At 46.5% G+C, this 25,604-nt stretch overlaps 1 protein-coding gene across 7 annotated transcripts in view; it reads left to right on the top strand.

Annotated features, from left to right (window-relative positions):
* MTSS1 (MTSS I-BAR domain containing 1) overlaps positions 1–25,604 on the top strand; it is a 183,755-nt gene that overhangs the window by 6,351 nt on the left and 151,800 nt on the right. For all 7 annotated transcript variants that reach the window (XM_003903142.4, XM_009213560.3, XM_009213558.3 and 4 more), the window contains exons 2-3: positions 19,949–20,010; positions 24,539–24,612. In XM_003903142.4, the coding sequence (XP_003903191.3) occupies positions 19,949–20,010; positions 24,539–24,612 (136 nt within the window). The remainder of the gene's footprint in view (positions 1–19,948; positions 20,011–24,538; positions 24,613–25,604) is intronic.

The raw sequence follows: 25,604 nt of genomic DNA, 5'->3' as shown, positions 1-25,604 counted from the left end.
TAGGCTTGGGGCTCTCTCATCTCGCCTGCTTCCTCATTTGGTTGGAGGTGACAGTGTTTTTACCTGCTGAGCAAATGTGAGGGTTTGGGTTGTTTAAGATTTTCTGGGAGCTGGGCATGGTGGCTCACCTGTAATCCCAGCACTTTGTGGTACTGAGGTGGCAGGATTGCTTAGGGCCGGGAGTTCGAGACCAGTCTGGGGAACAGTGAGACCCTGTCTCTACAAAAAATTAAAATAAAATGAAAAAATAAAAGATGCTGTGGGGTGCCACTGGGCACATAGTAGGTGCTCAGTATTCACTGCATGCGGTGAGCGGGGGCAGGAAGGGACTTGGTGGGAACCTACTGTGTGCTGTGCCTTGTGTTAAGAACTTGATGCGCATGATTTCATGTCATCCTCACATCCACCCCACTTAACAGATGAGAACAGTAAGGCTTGGAGGGATTCAGTAACTTATCTAAGGCCATGGGGAGGTGGAACTGGTAGTCAGACCTTAGCCTGTTTGACCCTAACATTGGAGTTCTTTAGAGCATGCCTAAGGCAGGCAGGGGGGTGTGGATTTAGTCCTAGCAAACAGCCCTTTACTTGCCTGAGTCCCATGGGAGGCTCAAGGAAGGAATCAAGGACTCATCTCTGTGTCTCTAGCACAGAGCCCGCCCGGAGGTGTGAGCCTGCACTGAGATGCCTCCAGGTGTGTTGTGGGGTGGGCAGCTCCAGTTCGGCTGTCACCTTTGTGGAAGTTGTTTCATTTATGACATGTCCACACATTGTGGCTTCCTTCCCTCTCCCACTTACCAACTTCTCCGTTGGACAACTTGGCATCCTCTGTTGCTCATAGTTCTCCCCCCATGAGCACAGGGCAGAGAAGCTTTTGGGCCAGGCTTAGGCATGTCACCCTCGATGCCTGGACTTGTCCCCTCATGAGGCCCATGGAGTCTTCTGGTGACTGGCCATAGGTCTGGGGAGTCCCTAGGTCCCTGAGGCTAGGTGACTCTGAAAGCCTGGCAACCACCTCCCAGTCTCATAATCATACGAATTAACTAAGTTCACCCAAAGTTCAGGTGACTCCTGAAACAGTACTCCTTTACCTTGAACTCTTGTTGTGTCGAGCCCCGGACCTCTCTTGTTAAAGAGCTTTCCGTGTTTAATCATGTCCTGGTGGCCCTCCCGTTTGAGTTGAGTCGAGTCGGTAGGGCCCTTGCATGTCTGTGTTTGGAGAAGTGGATGGGCTCATCAACAAAACTCCTTCCTGTGCTGCCTCTTGGCGTATCTGGCCTTGGTCATAGGTTCTAAGTGGTTTTTCTTTTTCTGTCTAGTGTAAGTGGGTGAAAAAAAAATCAATTGAGTTGAGTGCCTTTTGAACTGTGTGTCTTTTTATTTGCTTGCTTTCTCTCAAAGCAGTAGAAAGTTTCAGCTCACTCAGCACCAGCAGCTTCCTGGGCATGGAGGTGGGCAGCAGGTTTAGCCTGGGTTTCCTCTGCTGCCTGCTACGTGACGGGGGCTCCGAGGGCCGCGGGAGTGGGTCTCACCAGAAGATGAGGTTCTAGGCAGGTGTACCTCATTTGGCAGCATGCGTGTGGTTATGGAGCAAGGTCCATTGGGTTCCCTGGGAGCTTGGAGATGCTGCTGCCTGGGCCAGGGCTCTGATTAGTGCCCTGGGGTACATTCACGACATTAAGATTTTGAAAAGCACCCCAGGTAATTCTAGTGATGGCCAATGTTGAGAATCACCAAGCTGTGTAAGTCTTCTCTCAAAGCCTTTTCTGGTCGGGCGAGGTGCCTCACATCTGTAATCCCATCACTCTGGGAGGCTGAGGTGGGTGGATCACCTGAGGTCAGGAGTTTGAGACCAGCCTGGCCACCATGGCGAAACCCTGTCTCTGCAAAAAATACAAAAATTAGCCGGGCGTGATCACGCACGCCTATAGTCCCAGCTACTCAGTAGGCTGAAGCAGGAGAATTGCTTGAACCCAGAAAGTAGAGGTTACAGTGAGCCAAGATCATGCCACTGGACTCCAGCCTGGGTGACAGAGTGAGACTCAGTCTTAAAAAAAAAAAAAAAAAAAAAAGCCTTAATCTTACCCAAATCTGAATATAGAAGTACCTTTAGATAGTTGCACACCAATGTGAATATACTTAGCACTACTGAATTGTGATGCTTAAAGATGGTCAAGATGGTACAATTTTTGTGTATTTTACCACAATTAAAAATAAAAATTAAGCCGGGTGCGGTGGCTCACTCCTGTAATCCCAGAACTTTGGGAGGCCAAGGTGGGCAGATCACGAGGTCAAAAGATCAAGACCATCCTGACCAACATGGTGAAATCCCGTCTCTACTAAAAACGCAAAAGTCAGCTGGGCATGATGGTGCACGCCTGTAGTCCCAGCTACTCGGGAGGCTGTGGCAGAAGAATCGGTTGAGCCTGGGAGGTGGAGGTTGCAGTGAGCTGAGATCACGCCACTGCACTCCAGCCTGGTGACAGAACGAGACTCTGTCTCAAAAAATAAAAAATAAAAAAAATTTAAAAACCTTAGAGTTAAATGTTAAAGTAAATAAACTGAAACATAAAAATAAACCACAAAGGATCTTTAGGCTACTTTGCTGTGATTTATTGATTCTGTCCGATGTGATTTTTTTGCGATGATGGAAATTGTCAAATACATGAGCCACTAGCCACGTGTGACTATTGAGTACATGAAGTGCGGCTAGTGCAATCAAGGAATTAGCTTTATTTTTAGTCACTTTTCATTTGTTTAAACTTAAATAGCCATATATGGCTAGTGGCTACCGTACTGAACAGTTGCAGATCTATAACATACCGTCTAGATAATTATAGTGTGTCTGCTTTGCAACACAGCTTTCTGACTATCTTCTACCTTCTGCTGGCTACCACACTGCCCCTAAACCCCTCCGTAGAAATTCTGGAGCTAGAGTTGACCTTGAAGTTAAAGGAATCTGATTCAAATCCCGTGGGCAAGTTATCTAATCTCTCTGAGCCTTGGTTTCCTCTTCCGTAAAATGGGTCTAATGAACCTGAAAGAGCTGTTGGAGGATTCTGAAATGAAACATTGCTTGTGAAGGTTTTCACACATTGCCTGGTGAACATACACTAAAATGTTAGAAGCGGTAACTATTGTGTCTTGTAGATTTGGGAATGAGGTATTTTGAAGTCTTAAAATCAGTGGAGTAATTATCTCCACCACTTCTTAGGACAGACACTGCCCCACTCTAAATACGGAGCTGTATTTAGAGCTTGCAGTGAAGTTGCAGGAAATGGAGAAGTTTGAGTTTTTTTCTTGCTAAGTAAATCACCCCCGAGTTCATTATGAAGGTCAACTGGCCCAGCAGGACCTATTTGCATTCTCTATTTGCAAACCCTACTGTTTGTTTATCAGGGAAGGAGAGGGTGGGGTACCTGGCTAGGACATTTGTCACTCAGATACATTGAGGCCCGGGGGAGGGAAGTTGCTTTATTAGGGTCATCGTTTCCCATCTACGTCCTTTGAGTTTCCTCCTTTTTCTGGGGCAACCACCAGAAGTGGCCATCCCGCACCTCTAGTCTGCCCTATAGCAGCAGCTTCCCAAGTCTTGGCCGCATCTGGGTTCTTCCCGTGGGCCGAATGTGGCAGTCCTGCCTTAACCTTTTGTGTGAGTGGCCCCAGCTGAGTGGCCTGCTGTGTGTCCAGCGCTCCCCAGCTCGGACTCCAGGCTTCCTTGAACACAGCCTGTGCTCCTCCCTCTTGCTGTTTGTCCTGTCCTGTCTCTGTCATTGCTGCCTATTGAAATCTTTCTCATCCTTCAAGGCCCCATCAGTGACCTTATTCTCTGGTGCCTCCTTTTCCCTCAAAGCTGGATAACCCTAAAGCCATTTTGTACATTCTGTGTGACATTCTACCTAGTATTGATTGTATCCTACCTTAAAAAGTGGTTGTACTTGGGCCTTGAAGTCTGGCTCTAGCACTTCCTAGCTCTATTGCTTTGAGCAAGTTACTCAAGTTTACTGAGCCTTGATTTTCTTACCTGTAAAATGGGAGAAGAGGTGAATAATCTTTCCCTCTTAAAGTTGTTGAGTATTAAATAAAGTAAAAGTCGAGGGCTTGGCATGAAATAAGTGCTAAATAAATGCTCGTATCTATTTGAGCTACCCTAGTAGTTCCTGGCAGAGCCTCCTGCTGCTGGTGGCACTCAGATGTTTCAAAGAATAGAAGCAACCTATGTCTTCACTTTGATAGTGCAGTAGACGCAAGTGCAGTGCTTTTCAACATTCAACATGTAAGTAATTTGAGAGAACACAGTACATGTATTCGTCTAATACGGTGGCAATACCTACTGTGTGCTGAGGCTGCCGGGGGGTTGGAGGAACACCTGTGGACAGTATAGACACAGTCATTGCCCTGAAGTGCTCAGTCTAGGAGAGAGGCAGGCAGGTAATTAGAGTTCAGCATAATCTGCACCACCATAGAGATCAGCCTAAGATTGTGTGGGGGCCCTGGGGAGGGCCTCTGATTCCCATTTAGGGTGGGAGTACAGAGTCCAGGAAGGCTTTTGATCTGGGTGACACCCTCGCTCAGAACTGAGTTTTATTTTGGTTGTTTAAAAAGCATTTATATGCAAACCAGGCACTATGCTAAGTGCTTGACACAAACTTACTTAATCTTCCAACCACCCAGCAAGGTAGTCTTAGTAACTATTATAATTCCCATTTTACAGATGGGGAAACTGAGGTGCTGAGCGGTTAAGCCATTTGCCCATGTCATACAGCTAGTGAGAGGCACAGCTGGGAGTTAGTTGGCAGTCTGGCTCTGGGGTCTGTGCGCCTCTCCACCAGACTGGTCTCTCGCTCTTGCACCCTAGCAGTTTCGATTCTGTAAGAGGTGTATTTCATTCATCTCCTTGTTTACTCTATTTGTACCGTTAGGACTCAGAATGAGACAGATAAAACACACAAAAATCTAGACTCGCCTCTGAGCTTCTTCCAGAAGTTCAAGGGGTCTCCCTCTAATTAGGAGGAATATGCCCTGGCCATGGACATGAAGTTGTTGGGCTGGGCCAGTGCAGTTTTTGGAGCAGCTGGGCTGTGAGACCAAAGTGTGCAGTAGGATTGTCCAAGGTGGCAGCCACACGACACATGTTTGTTTTGCTGGAGAAGCCCCTCTGTCAAGGGTTGCCCCGGTAACCGCTCTGCATCCCGAGTGATTGAGTGCAAAGGAGGAAGCGGGCAGATATTTGCAGTAGGAGGCTGGAAGAGCTCGGGGATTAGTTCCCAGGGAGACCTCCCTTCTGAGGCTGGACTCCTCCTGCAGCCGAGCACGCAGCCATTAAGGAAGTCTTTGAGTTTGGTTTAATGGCCCCTCTTTGTTTTGAAGTGGCTGTTTACTGAACCTTCAAAGCCGGCTCCGCAGCAGGATGTGATCGAGGGCCTGAATAATTGGATGAGGCACCCCAATAGGAAGCAGGGAGCGGGGAGCAGAGCCAGGAGTAGCTGACAGCCAAGCCCTCTGTCTGAGCCTCCGCTGGAGGGACTGAGGTCGTCCTGCAAACAGAAGTTGACCTGAAGCAGGGGTCCCCTGGAACCTGGCCTCTTTGATGTTGTGCTGGCCTTAATTAGGAACACCCTAATTAAGTCACTGAGGAGGAAGCTTTTTTCTAAAAAAAAAAAAAATTAGCAAATGTTTTGAGAGCATTTCATGAGGGATTTACGTCTCAAAGATTATGTAAGTAATGTATTAATGGAAGAAAAACTAGAAACTTCAGTTAAGTAAAAAATAAGTCACCCGCAAGCGCTTGATAAGAAAGTGGGTTATGTTCACGTTCACAAGAGCTCGCACATTTTCAGCAAAGGGTCAGGGAGCCCCAACACTGTGTTAGAAACTTCTTTCTTCACTTAGTGGCCTGGTGTCCTTGCTTTTCCGTGTGTGTCATTGTGAGCAGTGTCAGTGTTAATGGCTGTATGGTGTTGCACTGCTTTGTATGTCTCTAATTAATTCATTTGGTCAAAACATATTTGAGAAGTTACTAGTACCAGGTTCTGAGTGCTGGGAGATAGCAGCAAACACAATGGACACAAATCCCTGCCCTCCTGGAACTTACATTCTAGTGGAGTGAGGTGCAGGTGAAGCAGACACACGGAATAAGTCAATTCTCTTGTATAGTAGAAGAATTATATGCAGTGGGGAAAAAGCACTGTTGCTGTTTTTATTTTTTATTTTTATATATGTTTTTTGAGATGGAGTCTTGCTCTGTCCCCCAGGCCGGAGTGTGCAGTGGCGCAATCTTGGCTGCCTGCAACCTCTGCCTCCCAGGTTCAAGTGATTCTCCTGCCTCAGCCTCCCAAGTAGCTAGGACTATAGGCATCCCCCACCACACCTGGCTAATTTTCTTTTGTATTTTTAGTGAAGATGGGGTTTCACCATGTTGGCCAGGCTAGTCTTGAACTCCTGATCTCAAGTGATCTGCCCGCCTTGGCCTCACAAAGTGCTGGGATTACAGGTGTGAGCCACCGCGCCCAGCCTGTTGTTGTTTTTAAGTAGAGTGGTTAGGGTGGGCCTTATAGAGAAGGTGACGTTAGAGCAACAACTTAAGAACTGTGAAGATGTGGGCAGGGGGTGGGGGCGGTGTTCAGGGAAAGGGAAGAGAGCATGCGCAGAAGCCCTGAGGTAGAAGCCAGTACCTCCCTTATTTGTGTTTAGGGTGCATCCAGGTTTTTTTTTTTTTTTTTTTTTTACTAATTATAGGTAACCCTACAACAAGTACATCCTTGTGACTAGACATTGATTTACATCAGTGATTTCCCCTGAAGGACTTTTTATCCTTGGTCAAAATGTGTGTTTTTTTCAAGACTTTTGAAACCCATTACCCAAAGCCTACCAAAAAGCATGTGTCAGTTCCCATTTCCCATGTGTGAGGGTGGTGAGCCCGTGAATTACGTCTGAAGGAGCTAGATGTGAACGCTAGGACCTAGCTGACACCCCTGCTTCCAAAGGCACAAAGGGACATGTGGCATCTTACCTAGTGCAGTGTTTCTCAAATCTCGCTGTGTGTAATTTTTAGCAAGCAAAAGTGTCCCTGAAGAAAGGGTTAAAATGCAGATTCCCTGGCTCCATCCCAAGAGACTTTTTGTTGATCTGGGGTGGAGCTTAGAATCCGCAGTGTTAGCAGACACTTCAGGTCATTCTCTGGTAGGTCTTGGTGGGATTGCACCAGGAGTAGGTGGAAGTGGAGTGGCTCCTGGGCCACCTGAACCACTGAGAGCTTCCTCTGCAGCTCCTGAAGTATGTAGGAAGCTATCTCCTGCTCATGTGTCCCCACCCCTAACTCCACCACAGATGTACCTGGAATGTGATCAGGCAGACGAAATGAGTTCTGCGCCTAGACAGAGCATGATCTCGACTTCCTTTCATTTGCTAATTCTGTCTTTTGCAGGGAATGCTTCCTCTTTCTTTCATTTCTCTTTGCCCAGAAAATTCCCATTTATCCTTTGAGACCGAGGTGAGGCATTGCCTCACTCTGGGAACCACACTGTCCAGCACTTTATATCTTGAGTATGCTGCCCTTGGGGCTTTGGGATCTGCAGTTCCACGTCAGCTTTACTGACAGTCTGAGTTCCTCAACGCTTTGGTCTCTTTCTCTGTATGGCCTACCCCTCACTGAGTGCCTGCGCATAGTAGGTGCCCATCTGTGGCCCGGTCAGGGTGACTGGCATTGGACATTGAATCATCAAAGCAGAGTTGAGTTCTACTTACTAGTCACCCTTCTAAGCACTGGTCTTTTTCCCCATCATCCTATAATCATCATTTGAGGCAAGGACTGCCATCAGCATCCTTTACAGATGAAGACAGGGCGGCACCAGATGATGAAGTCGCTTGCCCAGGGTCACCCAGTGAGCACATCTGAAGTTCGCAGGCTGACTCTGGAGTCATGCTCTTAACCACCAGGCCGCACAAGGCCTTTCAGGCTCTGGAATATGGCTATACCTCAGCGTCCTCTCTCCAGGCAAGAAAAATGACATTCAATGGAAACACACTTAAAAAAAAATGGCTATAGAAATGACAAACACAGTTATCACTGTGACACTGGTGGCCTCTGACTCTTTACTGGCCACCAGGGCATTGTTCCTAGTAGCCTGGGGTGGGAGTTGAGGTCACAGAGGAGGTGCCATCTGTTCCAAAGGGGAAATCTGCTTCATGGAAAATTGCAGAGCACACTAAGTGTGTACAGCGCACCAAGGCCAGTGCCTGCCCCAGGGTGGATGTGACAAGTTCATCATGCTGCCCTTGGCTGGGGAGAGGTCTCAGTTTAAAAGGGGAAGATGGACTAAAAAAAGTAAGGAAAAGAAAACAAATTCAACAACAACAAAAATAAAAAAAAGAAGAAGAAAAAGAGAAAAAACAAAAAAATAAAGAGAAAAAAGAAAGAGCAAAAAAAAAAAAAAGGAATATGGAATGAATACAGAGGTGTGTGTGTATTTAGGGGAGCAAAACCTCAAACATGATCCTCTCTAGGGTACAAGGTGTTTGCGTGTCTGTTCAAGGTATTGGAGAGATTGGCCCCAAGAGGAACTAATCCCTAAAATGCAGAAGCAGTTTTGGAGTTGGGTGGAGGCGGGTCAGAGCGGGCACTTCCAGGAGAAAGAAATGCGTGAGTGTAAATGGAGCAACATGAAGTCATGCTCAGAAGGTCTAACATTTCATAGGGTGTGCAAGCCTCTAGGTGTTCTGCCAGGTTCAATATCTAAGGTGGACATTTATGGATAGGAATAAACACATGGAACAATAGCTTTGGCCTCTACCTAGTATTGATTATATCCTACCTTAAAAAGTGGTTGTACTTGGGCCTTGAAGCCTGGCTGTAGTACTTCCTAGCTCTATTGGAGGATAGGAGGCCAAAGGTTAGAGGGTAGATATTTATTATTCTGGGGAGGATTAAAGGTATACAAATACTAGGTACAAGCAGCCAGCCCCTGTATTAGGTGGTTAAATATTGAGTTCCCAGATTTCCAGATGTGGAGAGTCAGTCAGTCTTAGTGGAACCCATTATACAATTTTATTTTAAAAAGAACTGGGCAGGCTGGGAGTGGTGGCTCACGCTTGTAATCAATCTTCTAGAGGCCGAGGCAGGTGGATCACTTGAGGTCAGGAGTTCAAGACCACCCTGTCCAACATGGTGAAACCCCATCTCTACTAAAAATACAAAAAATTAGCTGAACATGATGGCACACTCCTGTAGTCCCAGCTACGCAGAGGCTGGGGCAGGAGGATCACTTGAATCCGGGAGGCGGAGGTTGCAGTGAGCCAAGACAGCACCACTGTACTCCAGCCTGGGCGACATAGCAAGACTCCATCTCAGAACATAAAAAATAAAATAAAATAAACAACTGTGCAAACTTAGGATCAATTAATGCAGTTAACCAGGCGTGAGGGCAAACCCTTCCCTGACCTTGGGCAAATTACTTAACTTTTTCTGTGCCCGATTTTCCTATGGTTAGTAGGGAAGTGTTAAATGCCTGCTTTACCAGCCGCCCTTTCAGTGGTGTTGTGAAAGACCTCTGTAGTCTCGAATACAGCATACATGGGAGGCGGTGCCTTCTGTGCCCATCATGACGTCAGTTTGGATTCCCACATGACAGGTTTTCACACCTTTGAAAGCTTGGCCATACAAATGTCAGGTGGCTGGTAATGCAGGCAGTGACTCACCATAAACCTCTTCCTCTCTCTTTTGATGGGAGGAACTATTTGAAATAATAAAGGAAATGTCATGGCAGTAATGGCCATGGCTCTCACTTGTAATCTCAACATGTTGGGAGGCCAAGGCAGGCAGATTGCTTGAATCCAGGAGTTCGAGAACAGCCTGGGCAACATGGCGAAACCCATCTCTACTAAAAATACAAAAATTAGTCGGGTGTGGTAGTGTTTCCCTGTTGTCCCAGCTACTTGGGGGACTGAGGCAGGAGGATCGCTTGGGCCTGGGAAGTCGAGGCTGCAGTGAGGGGCCTGGGAAGTCGAGGCTGCAGTGAGGGGCCTGGGAAGTTGAGGCTGCAGTGAGTTGATATTGTGCCACTGCACTCCAGCCTTGGTGACAAAGTGAGACCCTGTCTCAAAACAAAAAAACAGGTCAGCTTCAGTGGCTCATGCCTGTAATCCCAGCTCTTTGAGAGGCTGAGGTGGGCAGATCTTCTGAGGTCAGGAGTTCGAGACCAGCCTGGCCAACATAGCAAAACCCTGTCTCTACTAAAAATACAAAAAATAGCCAGATGTAGTGGTGCACACCTATAATCCCAGCTATTTGGGAGGGTGAGGCAGGAGAATCTCTTGAACCCCATAGTCGGAGGTTGCAGTGAGCGATATCACACCACTGCACTTCCAGCCTGAGTGACAGAGCGAGACTCTGTCTCAAAACAGACAAACCCAAAATTGGGGAATGAGTTGAATTTAGGGGATGAAAAAGAAGAGGGATTCTGTTTTTCAAGAAATGTGGAGCATGGAACACATACATACATTTTACAGTGGTTAAAAAATAGAACCAAAAGCCTAGCTGTGGTTGTAGAGCACCCTGAGGTAGCGACACCCTAAGGGGTGCCATTGACGTGGGGTGGCCATTGCTGTCCAATAGAACTTTCTGCAGTGATAGAGATGTTCTGTGTCTGTGCTGTCCAGTATGGTAGCCACTAGCCACTGCAGAGCACTTGAGGTATGGCTAGTGGGCTGAACAACTGAATTTTACATTTTATTTAATCATACTTTTTTTTTATTTTTTTGAACCGGAGTCTCGCTCTGTCACCCAGGCTGGAGTACAGTGGCCTGATCTCAGCTCACTGCAAGCTCCGCCTCCCGGGTTTATGCCATTCTCCTGCCTCAGCCTCCTGAGTAGCTGGGACTACAGGTGCCTGCCACCTCGTCCGGCTAGTTTTTTTGTATTTTTTAGTAGAAACGGGGTTTCACCGTGTTAGTCAGGATGGTCTTGATCTCCTGACCTCGGGATCCACCCGTCTCGGCCTCCCAAAGGGCTGGGATTACAGGCGTGAGCCACCGCGCCTGGCCTAATCATACTTTAAATAACCTCATGTAGAGCTCCCCTGTTGAACAGCTCAGGCTACAGAAAGGAATACTTCCTGGTGGAGAACTTAAGAAATAAAATGACTTGGAAGATACGGTTGACATATTTGTTTGGTTCTTTTTATTTTAAGTGGAGACACCCAGATGTCAGAAAACAGCTTGATATCCTTAATTTGTTTGGTTAGGGTGTTAATAGTTACAAGTGGAGAAGTTTGCGAGGGGAGATGGACGGATGGATGGAGGGAGCACCTTTTGTGGTTCAGTCTTCCTTTTCATAGGCATGTTTATTGCTCTTGTGCTTGGGCAAGTGGGTGAGGGTGGGCGGGCGAGGAAGCAACCATTGATTATCCCTAAGGCTGTCATCCACTTGATGGACAGGGATAATTAGTGGATTAGGCAAGCCCCAATCAGAGAATAAAAGCCCAGGAATGGTATTTATGATGGATGGGCTTACCCAGTGCCTTTCATCTGAGGATCTTAGGAGCCCTTCATCTCGCAGGATTGGGTGGGGAAGGGTGGTTTTGGGGACAAAGCTATGACAGGCATTCACGGGTCCTTTCTGTCATCCCACACGCCCACTTCTGGAAGCTGAGTGGATTCCTGCCTCATGCTTAAGGAAGCAGGGAGGCCAGAGCCACTGCTGCGTAGGTCAGAAGGTGCCAGCGTCTTCTGGAAGCTGCGTAAAGCAGCTTCAGGGTAACCTGAAGGCTGAGCTCATCCAGGGTATACTCAGCGGAAGAAGAGGAAGGATGCTGTTGGCTATGTTCCTCACACTCGCCCTGCTGAGGTCTCTGCAGACCTGGGAAGGGGTCATGGCGGCAGGGGTGGCTGTGGCAGCTGGAGATTTAAGAGCCCCTCCCAGATTGACTCTATTGATCTCCTGGTAGAAGCAGATCAGTTTGTGTGTTCACAGAAAACCAAGATGGGATAAAATTATCCATAATCATACCACAGGTGCCAACAGCTGTGAACCTCTCTGTGCGTTTCTACCAGGCATTTTTCTACCCAAGACATTTCTCTTTGTTGTGTGTTTTGTGTTTTCTTTCTTCCTTTTTTCTTTTTTTTTTTCCTGAGACAGCCTCGTTCTGTCGCCTAGGCTGGAGTGCAGTAGCGTGATCTCAGCTCATTGTAACCTTTGCCTCCTGGGCTTTAGCGATTTTCATGCCTTAGCCTCCTGAGTAACTGGGATTACAGAGGTGTGCCACCATGCTGCACTAATTTTTTGTATTTTTAGTAGAGATGGGGTTTTGCCATGTTCCCCAGGCTGGTCTCGAACTCCTGAGCTCGGGTGATCCATCTGCCTCAGCCTTCTAAAGTGCTAGGAGTACAGGAGTGAGGCACTGTGCCCAGCCTCGTGCTTTCTTTTTTATGTGGTTGGGGGTCCATTTCTAGGGTGACATTACAATACCTCTGGGCCATCTGCAGTTGTAATCAGGTGCCATGTGTGCAGGGCACCCTTGTCCTCTTCTGCTCTACCTTGTCTGGGCTCCTAAAGGACCCACATATAAAGCGCGACCCAACCTGCTGTCTAAGCCACTCTTTGCAGCCCTGGGACTGGGCTGGGCTGGGCTGGGCTGGAGGAGGCTGGCTCTGTTCATGTGGTTACTTGCACTTCCCAGAATCAGGGAACACTTGGGTTGCAAAGTCAGATCTGGCATCCAATTGCAACCTGGAGCTCTCTGCTCCAACCTCTCTGGGCGTCAGTTTCCTCAGCTCTAAAATAACAGCAGCACCTGCCTGCCTGGGCTGCTGTGAGGATGCAGTGAGAATGCAGGTCAAGTTGGGCTTCTTAGAGAGTGGTCTGTGGACCAGGAGCAGCAGCACCTCTCAGATTAAACGGCCCCGCCTTGACCAAGCAAATCAGAACCTGCCTGTCTGCAAGCTCCCCAGGTGATGGATTTGTAAATTACAGCTTGGGAAGGGCCAATATATATATATACCTGGCGCCTGGCAACTCTTTAGAAAGTGGTGACGCTTCATGATGATGGTGATGACAGTGATGCTTGTCAAGGTGAACAGAGATACTTGGGAAGTTACCTGGCTGGTCATATACCCCACGGCTTGATTTCTCAGCCAGATCCACTGGTGAACCAGCCTCTGTCTGGCACCTTTTGGGCAGAACAAAGGCCTTTGAGCTGGAACCCCACTCTCTAGAGTCTCTGCCCTTCTGGTTCCTACTTGACTCTCCCCTGAACTGAATTCCTCCTCCTCACGTGAGTCCTCCCTAGCTCTGTGGCTCCTCCAAGTTGTCCTTTCTCTGGCAGCCACAGTTCCCAGCCCCTCTCTGTTCCTTGTGTGGCCATGTGGTGTCGAATTTCCTCAGCTGTCCCGGTGGGGCTGGGCTGGGAGAGGCAGTTGCTGCATTATTTATGGAGCACCGGTCACCAGCCGTGCCGATGAGTTACACACAGTTATTCTCTGCACCGTGTGTGGGATGCCGTCCTGGGCCTCTGTTTAATACAACACAAAACGAAGCCAAACGACCAGAAGCCAGAATGGCTGTTGGCCGACTGCTGTGCCTTGCTTGTGTCAGGCAAATGGCCTGCCGTGGGTCCTGGCTCTAGGGAAAGTGGAGGAAGGGGAGGAAGATGAGGAGAGGTACTCGGGGGTGTCTCCCAAGCTCTACTTTGAGGGTGGGGTGGGGAGGCCAACTTGTGGATTTGTTTAGGTGGCCACCAAACTCCTCAGTTGAAGGACATTTAGGAGGCCTTTTTTCCTAAAAAGTAAGAAAGTGACTTCATTATTTTCCTCTTTCCCCCAGGAACCAGAGTGATGCCAGGTATGTGACCGTTAGCCAGGTTCTCCCATCACCTGGCTGGTCTGGAATTTATGTCACTCACTGAATGAAGGCCACCCTGGTCTTCCTTGACTGTGCCAAGACCCCACCCTGGGTCTTGTCCTGGAAGGCTGCCCTTGCCCACCTGGGCCACTTTGCCCATGTTCTGCCTGGAGGAGTGGCCAGCATAAATGTGCCACTCCAGTGTCCCTTGGAGAGAGCTGGTCGGTGTCCCCTGCCTCCTTTTGTGTCAGCTGCACCCCCTACCAGAAGTACTTTTCCTTCCTCCCTTCATTTCTCTGTCCTTGTCCCATAGTCCAGAGGGGAAGCCCTTAGGCTCCTAGACAGCAAACTGTATGATGTGATAAGTTGGGGAGTAGGCGCAGCTAACCCAGAGGGTAGGTGGGAAGGGGGTGTGTCAGAGAATGTTCCAGAAGAGGTGTCACAGCTGGGTAGTGATGGCCGAATAGGAGTTTTCAAGATTGCTGAATCCCCCTGGAGGTTTGAAGAGAAGCAGCCACAGGGTGTGGTGTGTGTGGGGAGCGTGGGTGAGATCATGCATTCAGGGAAGCCCCATCTCTCACCCAAGGAAGTGAGACTGCCGTGCAGTTTGATGGAGGGAGTCCTCTTTGTACGCGTGTAAACAAACTGGCTTTCCCTTACGTCTCTTTAATAGGGGCCTTCTCCTTTCTTAGAACCCAGCGTAATCTGAGTTGTATTTTCAACCAACGCACTGCCAAGGGCTCCAGAAGCTCCCTGCTCTCCTCTCTGAAGACATTCAGGGGGCTCCTGGAGGAGGAGCATCTTCTCGTTTTGCCTCGTGACTTTGGACTTGGCAGAAGCCGGGGTGCAGTGGGAGTTTTGTTTTCTTTGATTTGGGTCTGTCTGGATCGTCGTGAAGCCTTTGTGTGTTCTCGGGTGAAATCCACAGCGGGGTCTGTGTTGAATCGTTTTCACGGCTCTGGGAGTGCATTCCGAGGAATTTCCTCAAATGTGGACAGAGCTCAGCCAGCAACCTCAGGAATGAACTTTCTGGGGACTTCTTGGTCGGTGGATGCAGATGCAAAAACCAAGGACAGTTGGGGAATTGCTTCCTGAAAGGCTCTAAGAGCTTCCAGTGTCTCGGGCTGTGGGTTTCTTTCGAAACTTGAGCATGGTCTCCTTTGTGTAGTCTTGCTGTCCAAAAGGCAGGACTTTGTCTCTGCTGCCTTTCCATCTTTCTACAGTTACCTCCTTCCTCCTTTCTTACTTCCACTAAGCTTGAATTATTATAGTAAAACTGCTCTCAGGTGGGTAGAAACTTCTTTTTTCCTTGAAAGAAACTTACAAAAATATCTGGAACAACCCAACATCACCTTGCCTTTACATGTTAATAACATTTACTCACTTTTTTTTTCATTTCTCAACAAGGAGGTTTTTGTCTTCCGTTCTTAGAGGTTGATTTTTTTCTTTTTTTAGAATCTATTAAATTATATATTGCCTAAAACAGGTGGGCCTGACTTTCTCTGATAGACTGTCAAGTATCATTAAGTCAGGAACAAGCTGCTTTGGGCAACCTTCTGGCTGGGTGGGTGTTCGTAGGCAGGGAGCTGTTAGCTGTACCCCTCGACTAGAAAGGTGACCCCTCCTTTTGTTGCTAATTTGGTAAAGACTGAAGTGATGCTCCAAGTGGGGGCAGATAAGAAGTTTCTTCAGTGGTTTGAGTAGTCGTCTTTTTTCAGGCATACTCACCTTGGGGTTGAGTACTCCACCCTACCATTTGCTTAGCAGCAGCAGATAAATCGTCTGGCACTGAACACCCACCTGCCCTTGCCTTGGTCTGTTTCTACCTAACCATGGTTCCCTAATAGGGAGGTGCAGACACTTCCCACATTGGCTGGTTCCACCCCGAGGACTCAGAAAGGGGGGTTCCAGTCTGGATGGACAGTCTGACTTAGAGAGACTTTACGGTTTGTCCCCCACACATCCTAAAGGAGATTACTCAGAGCCTATGGCCGCTTGGATCCCTCATATCAAATGTTTGTTGAGCACTTCCGCTGTGCTGGGCACTGCACCAAACACTTTCTGTATATGACCTCATCCGTTCCTCATCCCAGCCCTGTGAAGAGGTGACTGAAACCCACTCAGAGGTCAAATGACTTGCCCAGTGTCGCATAGCAAATGGGAGAGCTAGAGTTCAATCCAAAAGATTGGGCTTCTGTACTTGCCTTCTTTATTCATCTCCTTCATTCTTTCAGTGTTCAGTAATTGGTGGTGTTGGTCATGGTGATGGAAGTATTTGTTTTGGTTATCATCATTTTAAGGGAATGATCCCTGAGAGGTGAAATGATTTCCCCTAGTCCATGACTGGCAGGGCTGTGACTAGACCTCAGGACCCAGTGCTCCCTGCCCAGGCCACTGGTCCGTTCTGCATGTTCTCAATGAACATGCCTCACCTTTTCCTTTGACTTTTTTACTTTGAGACAGGGTCTTGCTTTGTTGCCCAGGCTGGAGTGCGGTGGCACAATCACAGCTCACTGCATCCTCGATCTTCCGGACTCAAGCAATTCTCCCACCTCAGCCTCCTGAGTAGCTGGGACTACAGGCATGTGCCACAGCACCCAGCTAGGTTTTTTTTTTTTTCTGTTGAGATGGAGTCTCGCTCTTTCGCCCAGGCCAGAGTGCAATGGTGTGATCTCAGCTCACTGCAACCCCTGCTTCCGGGGTTCAAGCAATTCTCTGCCTCAGCCTCTCGAGTAACTGGGATTACAGGTGCCTGCTATCACGCCCAGCTAATTTTTGTATTTTTAGTAGAGATGGGTTTCACCATCTTGGCCAGGCTGGTCTTGAACTCCTGACCTCCTGATCCACTTGCCTCAGCCTCCCAAAATGCTGGGATTACAGGCGTGAGCCACTGTGACTGGCCTGGGTTTTTTTTTTTTTAGAGATGGGGTCTCGCCATGTTATCCAGGCTGGTCTCGAACTCCTGGGCTCAAGTGATCCTCCTGCCTCGGCTTCCCAAAGTGCTAGGATTACAGGTGTGAGCCACTGCCCCGGCCCACCTTTTTCTTAAGAAATACTTTGATCGTCTTAATAACATTTCTCCAGGGCTCCCTGAATGGGAGTGGTTGGTGTTTGAGAGAGGAGAGTCTGGCTCCCTGGTCCTTCTTCCTTGTGTAGCTGAGAGATGGTGGCACCTTTGCCAGAAGTAGGTGAGCAGTGTTTCTGAATGTGCTCAGATTTCTCCGAAAGGTTTTCGTCATGTCTTGTGGCTCAGAAAGAGAAGGAATGGTCAGATGAAGCTGCTATTGGTTGCTTGAGCCTTTGTGTTCTTAGAGGTGCCAACTGCTGTCCCTCTGGACAGAGATCTCCAGTGGCCATCCTGAGGACTCTGATCTTGGCCCTTATCTCTTTAATTGGATATAGGTGTACAAAGGGTGTTCTTATCTGGACTGGATTAAAAAAATGATATGTATGTTGGGTATCATAATTGGAGTTTCCACTATGTCTTGATGGGCCTTCAATGATAGCCTGAGCTCTCACAAGTTTTCATTTGACATAAGTTAATATACAGTTTTGCTCTTGGGTGGAAGTAACTCCCAGGGCACACACTGGGGATGGAGGCGATGTCGGTGGGAGGGGGGCGGGGGGGGGGGGGAGAGACAAGACCCTCACACAGGTGTTAGTTGACAGTAGCTCAGGTGTAGCTGCCAAAGGGCCTCTGCCAGGAGCCAGCCAGCCAGGATTCTTGCCCAGCTGTAACTTAGTTTTCCGTAGGGGCGAATTGCCACTTAGAGGAATAAATCCAGAACCCTGCACTTGGGCCAAGCAGGTCTCAAATGCATGAAGGCAGAACTGATGGGTGTAATCTAGCAGCATGTGTGAAACAGACTTTAGAGTTTGGGTGGATTGTAAATTCATGGTGCTGTTGTTGCCAGAACCTCTAATTTGATCTGAAGTTTTAAAAAATGTAGTGACTTTATTGTTTTCATTAAAATGATACATGACCCTTATAAAGAAAACTCACAAGACTCTAGCCATAAAGGAAAGTACAAAGGAGAAAGCAACACATTGGTCCAGATTTTAACTCCCAGAAGTAACCTGTTTTAATATTTTGTAGACAATTTTCCAGATATCTCTATGTGCGTTTTCAGACAGAATTGACAGCTACAGAAGTATATAAATAGGCAATTCTACAACAAGGTGTTCCTTGTTATAATGAGTGCTATGCATGATCTTTTGAAAAAACATACTTGGTTGTACTTATTTAGCAGAAGAAAATGAAACTGAAGTGAAGTAATACTGTAATTGGTTCTTCACCACTTTCTTTAAATTGATTTCTCAGATGTGCCTTAAAGCAGTGGTTCTCGACTGGGCGTGATTTTGTCCCCTAGGGGCCATCTGGCAATGTTTCATTTTTGATTGTCCCAAATAGGGGGTGGGGGAACACTGGCATCTAGTCAATGGAAGATAGGGATACTGCTAAACATCTTAAATGTACAGGACAGCCCCCAAGACAAAGAATTTTCTGGCCCCAAATGTCCGTAGTGTTGAGGCTGAGAATCTGCTCTAAGGGTAAGAAAAAATGATGATTAATACCATTAGGAAGGTAAAACTGTTATGTTTTAGCTGGGTTGCAGTTTTAAACAGTTTTGATTGGGCTTCTGTAATGAAAGATGAGTTGATTAACCTCATTATAATTTCTTCCTCCTTTCCTTAACAAGAAAACCAAGAGGTAGCATATATTGTTTTTACCTTGTCAAGGTTCATAACATTTACACTCTATTCTGAAAACATAATCCCCAGTTGTTTAGTCTTAGTTTTGTTTTATTTTATTTTATTTTGTTTTGTTTTTTGAGACAGAGTCTTGCTCTGTTGCCCAGGCTGGAGTGCAGTGGTGTGATCTCAGCTCACTGTAACCTCTGTCTCCCAGGCTCAAGTGATTCTCATGCCTCCGCCTCCTGAGTAGCTGGGACTACAGGCATGCGCTGCCATGCCTGGCTAATTTTTGTATTTTTGGTAGAGACTAGGTTTCACCACGTTGGCCGGGCTGATCTCGATCTCCTGGCCTCAAGCGGTCCACCCACCTTGGCCTCCCAAAGTGTTGGAATTACAGCTGTAAGCCACAGCGCCCGGCCCTTAGTTCTGTACTTAAATGATCAATGCCACATACCACTTCTCAGCCCATTGTTTCACCTTTTCTGGGTTGATTTTGAGTCACCTCTTGGTTGGTGGGCTGTTTGATCTTGATATAAATTTAACATGTGTAGGAAGGGAGATGTCGGTCCCCGCTCTGCTTTGCCCTGTCGGACTTGCACCTGCAGATTTGAGTTTGTGTCTGCGCACCATACTTAGAGGAAGAGTAGAGAGACATGATGAGTGTTTCTGGGATGCTGTCGGGGTGTGAAGCAGGGTCCCGGGGAGAAATGGGGTTGGATGTGAAACTGAATTTTGAAAAGACTTCATGTGGAAGCAGGATTATTGATCTTAACTGAGGGCTCCCAGAAGGTTACAGCTAGAACTACATGAACATCAAGGACAGGGTGGCTGATCATGGGCTACCCTGGGAAGGTGATGAGTTCCCTGTTAGCTGAAGTGTGTTGGGGAACCACCTGTTGCTATGCTGTCCCTAGGTGTTGGGCTTAAGCCATCAGATGAGCTGCTGCATTAGGTAACTTTCCAGCCTTGAGAGTCTGATAGTCTAATTAATGCTTTCTGTAACCACCTGTCCTGGGGAAGTGCCCTAATCACTCCGGTTCCCTCCTTTGTGCTGTTTGGGGCAAGGGGGAGAACAGCCAGGGCCATGTTGCATGAGCACGTGGTTCAGGGTGGAGCCTTACATGTTCTGTACACCTTAAATTTGGATCCACCATCTAACAACTCAAAAGTGTATGTGTGAGGTTCTGCCAAACTAGTTCAGTTGATGTTTGTAGTATTTACAAGATTACAGGAACTGAGCACATTCTAAACTGATTCCTGAGCCAATACATGTATATAGAATCCAGGAAACATATCGCAGACCTGCAAAGGAAGAGAACATACACAGATTGTTCCCTGCATGATTGGAATTGGGTGTTCTGTTAATGTAGTAATCAGATGTCTGTCGCAGTGTGACTTACTGATATCTTTGATTTGTCGCAGGGGAGCTATCCAGTTTGGGAAGATTTCATAAACAAAGCAGGAAAGCTGCAGTCCCAGCTTCGGTAAGTAGAAGCATGTGTTCTACAGGAAAAGGACAACATCCTCAGACAAGGATGGAGTGGGACAGACCAAAATGCAGATTGATTAGGGTTGATTCAGGAAGTGCTACAGATAGGGAAGCATGCGGTGGGTTCTGATTGGAGCATGATCACCTGTAGCCATATATCCTGGGCCCTGATTCCCATATGTAAAATGGGACTCATTCATGTCTGCTTTGCCTCCTTCCATAGGAATTTTGAGAGTCAAATGAGGTAGGTACTGTATGTAAGGTAGCAACAGGTAACATTTCTGTGTTGCTCGCTATGTGCCAGGCATTTGTTAACTTGTTTAAATCTTATAACCCCATGAGGTACATGCTATTATTATCCCCATTTTACTGATGAGGAAACTGAGGCACAGGAAAGTTAAATAACTTATCCATAGTCACATCACTAGTAAATGGCGGAGCAAGGATTTGGCTCTCTGGCTTGAGTCCATGTTCTCCTCCATTCTGCTTACTGCCTCTCCACATACAGAGTTTAAAACCTTGTGTTGGTTTTTTTTAACTCCACATTAGAATTTAAAACTGGTGTGGTGGCTCATGCCTGTAATCCCAGCACTTTGGGAGACTGAGGTAGGCGGGTCACGAGGTCAGGAGTTCGAGACCAGACTGGCCAACATGGCAAAACCCCGTCTCTACTAAAAATACAAAAATTAGCTGGGCATGGTGACGGGTGCATGTAATCCCAGCTACTTGGTAGGCTGAAGCAGGAAAATCGCTTGAACCTGGGAGGCGGAGGTTGCAGTGAACCGAGATCATGCCATTGCACTGCAGCCTGAGCGACAAGAGCAAGACTCCATCTAAAATAAAATAAAATAACAAAATAAAATAAAACCTTGTGTTGACCATTGTATAATTCCATTTACATGAAAAGAATATCTATAGAGTGATATCAATCAGTGGTTGCCTGGGGATAAGGTGAAGAAGGAGAGTGACAAGTGGGTAAGATGGATCTTTTGGGTTGGTGGAAATGTTCTATAATTGGATTGTGGTAATGGTTGTACAACTCCAAATTTACTAAAAATCATTGACTCATACCCTGAAAAAGGGTATATTTTATGGTATGTAAATTACGCCTCTGTAAAGCTGCCTAAACAAGATCCAGTGCTGAGCTCTAAGGGGCTGTGATCGCCTAGTCTCGTGCTTGTTCACGTATCATGTGACGTGAAATAGACAATATGTCGGCATCTTCTTGTTAAAGCTCTGCCCTTTTAAATCATTGTGGTGAAGGGATGCAATTACACTTAGTGGGTGCTTCATGAAGGACAGGACATTTTAAAAAGGAATTATTTTGATGGTCCTGGTTCACGGCATTTAGGGGATGACATTGGCTGGTTTGGATGGAGGAAGATAAAGGTTCAGAGAGAGCAGGCCAGGCAGAGGTTTTCCAGGATGAATAGCCATGTGGACGACAGAGAGGTGGGAGGGGGTGATGTGATGCTCTCGGGCCTTTGCCTGTGGACACCAGGGTCACTGCCCAGAGTGTTAGCCATAGGACTGGAGGGTCCATGGCACCCTATAGACTAAAGAACTCGGGAAGGGTGGGTCTTTTTTCTTTTATTCCTTCAGTTGTGTTTGGGGCCTGGGATTTCCATCCATGAACTAGAGCCTCAGATGGACAGTGAACTTGGAATACCGTACCTTCCCCAGTTGTCAAGTCCTGTACTTTAAGCCCTGCTTAAGCGCTTGTAATTACTTTCTGCTGGATCAGATCCCACCTCCCCTGCTCAGGATTCAGGGCTCCTCACCTGAGTCCTTCACCAGCCTCACCTTACTTAGCTGTATCTACTCCCACCTCCATGTCTGCCATGATTACCATTTATTTTAGGTAACTTCATCTCCATCCTGTGGGAGGTCTCCTCCTGTAGTAATACAGTAAAACATTTAAATATATTTCCCTCTACTTTTTAAAGATTCAGCCTCATTTAACTGTCTGGCAGGCTTTCAGGGTAGACCAAGAAAATTGTTGTCTTCCCCTTTTGTCAGTAAGGATCTTGAAGCTTAAAGTAATGAACGGATCAGCTGTCTTAAACATATTAAGTAAAATTTAAAGTAATCTTAACTTATCCCTATTGGTGCAGGATACATTTTATATTATTAAACAATATTTTGTCCTGAAGGCAGGGACCATTTCTTTATTATTTTGTTAAACTAATAGTACAGGACTGAGAGCAATATAGAGGCCTCATGCACATGGTTTAATTTTGTGTATTAGAGAAAGGATGAAGTTTAGATCGCAGAAGAGGCATAGACGCCTTGGTATATTTAAGCTGAATCACTCCTCTGTGTTTCTGTTGGTTACAAGTTTGCTCTGCCCCATCAGAGAGGGCCAAGATGTCTTGTGACTATGTCAGACAGTGAAATATGACTGCCATTTAAAAGCCTCGAAATTGATCACCATCCTAATTTTCAGTGGAGCCCTGGTGACCGTGTAATACACAAGACACCTCTACAGCTGGTTCATTAAATTTGGATGATTGGCATTGAGCTGGATGAGAATAAATCCAGCCATTGTGTCAGATATTAATTGTAAATCAGAACCAGCTATTTATAAATCCCAAGATGTTTGATAAAGCTAATTTTTCCAGGGTTTGTGTTTGATGTCAACTCTTTAAAAAATATGCTTCAAAGTGGTTTTGTGTATGTGTATGTCGTTATTTTTAAAAATGTTGAGCAGAATGTTTTCTTGCTCTACTGGAAAATAACAGGCCTCATTTTGAAGTTTGGCTCTAAGGGACTGTTGCCTAGATTTTCCCAGGATCTACTTCCAGCACCTTCCAGGAACCTTTTGTTTCAAAGCTACTGTTGCTGATGTTTAAAGGCCATTCCTTTCCCTTTTTCTTTCTTTTTTCTTTTTCTTTTTGAGAGAGGGTATTGCTGTGTCACCTAGGCTGGAGTACAGTGGTGCAGCCATGGCTCACTGCACCCTTGACCTCCTGGGCTCAAGTGGTCATCCTGCCTCAGCCTCCTGAGTAGCTGGGACTACAGACATGCACCACTGTGCCTGGCTAATTTAAAAACACTTTTTTTTTTCTTTTTTTTGGTAGAGATGGACTCTTAGTATGTTGCCCAGGCTGGTCTTAAACTCCTGAGCTCAAGTGATCCTCCCACCTCAGCTTTCCAAAGTGCTGGGATTACAGGCATGAGCCACTACAGCTGGTTTCATTTTTCTCTATTTTGAAATCTTCCCTTTCAAGTCCTTATTGTTATTCTTCCTTCAGCAACTTTGCATTGTTAGGAACACTCAATAAAGACTGGGGTTATATAAGAAATACTTGAAAACTAATACTTAGTTACAAGTTTGATTGTAAAGTCCTTGAATTCTAGTTCTGGGACTTGTTTGTGTGGAATCCATGGCCCTGGCTTGGAGTGTTGACTACACTGAATGGTGCCTTAGATCATGACTCTTGGAACCAGTAGACCACAGAGGGCTCAGAGCATCTCGTGTCCAAAAAAATATGAAGAGCCCAGAATAATTTCTAGGACATAAATGACTATAGTACCTTCTCCTCATTCTCAACTTGTAGGACTTTGGCAGATTCGGTTGAAACAGTAGTATCTCAGTTTCATTATAACCAGGATCTAGGGAGAAAAGTCACACTGCCAGGATCTTGTTTTATAGTGAGTCAAGCCTAAGCCTGTGAGTCATGAGGCTGGGACACTTGGCCCAGCTCTGGTATGAACTAGGGCTGTGTTTGTGGCCTTGTATTTGTGGCCTCCGTTTTCCTATTCCTAAAAATGAACTGTTTGAACTACATGATCTGTCTCCCAGATTCCTTCCCCCAACTGATGTGCATATGTATATATTGCTTTCCTACTCCAAAATTAATTTCACCTCTGCCACTTCTATTTTTTAATGTTTTATTTTTTCTTTTAGGTAGAAATGCCTCTGTTTTCCTCCTGTAGAAATTTTTGGCTGGTGATAGGTTTTTTTGTTTGTTTGTTTGTTTTTTTGAGACAGTCTTGCTCTGTCACCTAGGCTGGAGTGCAGTGTCGTGATCTCGGCTCACTGCAACCTCTGCCTCCTGGGCTCAAGTGATTCTCCTGCCTCAGCCTCCCAAGTAGCTGGGATTATAGGTGCATGCCACCATGCTTGGCTAATTTTTTGTATTTTTGGTAGACATGGAGTTTCACCACCTTGGCTAGGTTGGTCTTGAACTCCTGATCTCAAGTGATCCACCTCCCTCAGCCTCCCAAAGTGCCAGGAATACAGGGGTGAGCCACCACGCCTGGCCCTGGTAATGGTTTTATACAGTCAGATGAAATGGAATGGGAAGGGCTACTAGCGTTTAGCGCCAAATGAACTGGATGTTATTCGAGTAGAGTACTTGGGAAAAAGTGGGTTCAACAAGCCAATGGTTGTCCATGCTCAGTTGAGTTATTTCTGGAGGAAGGTTACGTGTACTCCTTAGAGGTTTTAGGCCTTGAGCAGTAATGAATTTGCTAGGGAGAGACATTCCTCATGCTTTTGTTATCTGTTTGCATTTTAGGACAACAGTAGTAGCAGCAGCTGCCTTCTTGGACGCCTTTCAGAAAGTGGCTGACATGGCCACCAACACACGTGGTAAGCAGATGGAGGCTGACTCCCAGCGTTAACTGCATTCAGCACGTGGTTTCTTCCCCTTGGGTGGCTGCACAAGAAGATGCAGCTTAAGTTATCAGAGCTGAGCTGACTCGTATTTTCCCATTTTTTAAAGCTCTGTGGGATTCCACATATTAGAAGTTGCAACTAGTTTTCCGGATAATAAAGCACATGTGAAGAAGAATGAAAAAGGAAGAAGGTGAACCACCGTTTCTGCACGAGTTGGCTTGATGGATTTTTTGATCACTTTAATGACGTGCTGGTTGTGGAAGCTTGAGCTGTGCCTTTGGTTGCAATTTGCGTTTTCCTCCTTCCATGGGTTTTCCTTGTTTGCTCGTGGAATGGCAAGCAGTATGAATGATTGGATAGACCATTTTTCTGAGTTTCCATAAAATGAGGAACCCTTTTAAAATAAGGATCTCATTGCGTTGTATCTATTTATGTGTCCCTCACATTTGACTGCAAACCTGTTGAGATAGAGACTATGACTTACTCACGTCTGAAACCCCAAAACGTAGTGCCTAGGGCATAGGAGATGTTTAAAGTGTGTTTATTAAATCAATGAAAAAAATTTAATGGCTTTAGCAAGTACTGAATCATACAAAGGTTATTTATAACATGTGAAAAGTATAAAAAGAAAATGAATGCCCCGTATGCCGGACCGTCTTTAGAAATGCAACATTATGGTTGGGTGCAGTGGCTCATGCCTGTAATCCCAGCACTTTGGGAGGCCGAGGCAAGAGATCCGAGGTAGATCAGTTGAGGTCAGGAGTTCGAGACTAACCTGGCCAACATGGCGAAACCCCATCTCTACTAAAAATACAAAAATTAGCACTCCAGCCTGGGCAACAGTGAGACTCTGTCTCAAAAAAAAAAACGAAAAGAAAAGAAATGCATGCAACATGACCAGTAACAGACGGTTCCCCTATTCAAAGGGAGGAGAGTGCTTTCCTTTTCCTTGCAATGCAGCTACT

The sequence above is a fragment of the Papio anubis genome, chromosome 8 (genome assembly GCF_008728515.1).
Source record: "Papio anubis isolate 15944 chromosome 8, Panubis1.0, whole genome shotgun sequence".
Lineage (NCBI taxonomy): Eukaryota > Metazoa > Chordata > Mammalia > Primates > Cercopithecidae > Papio > Papio anubis.
Note: the sequence above shows the minus strand (reverse complement) of the source record. Positions and strands in the feature narration are given on the sequence as shown.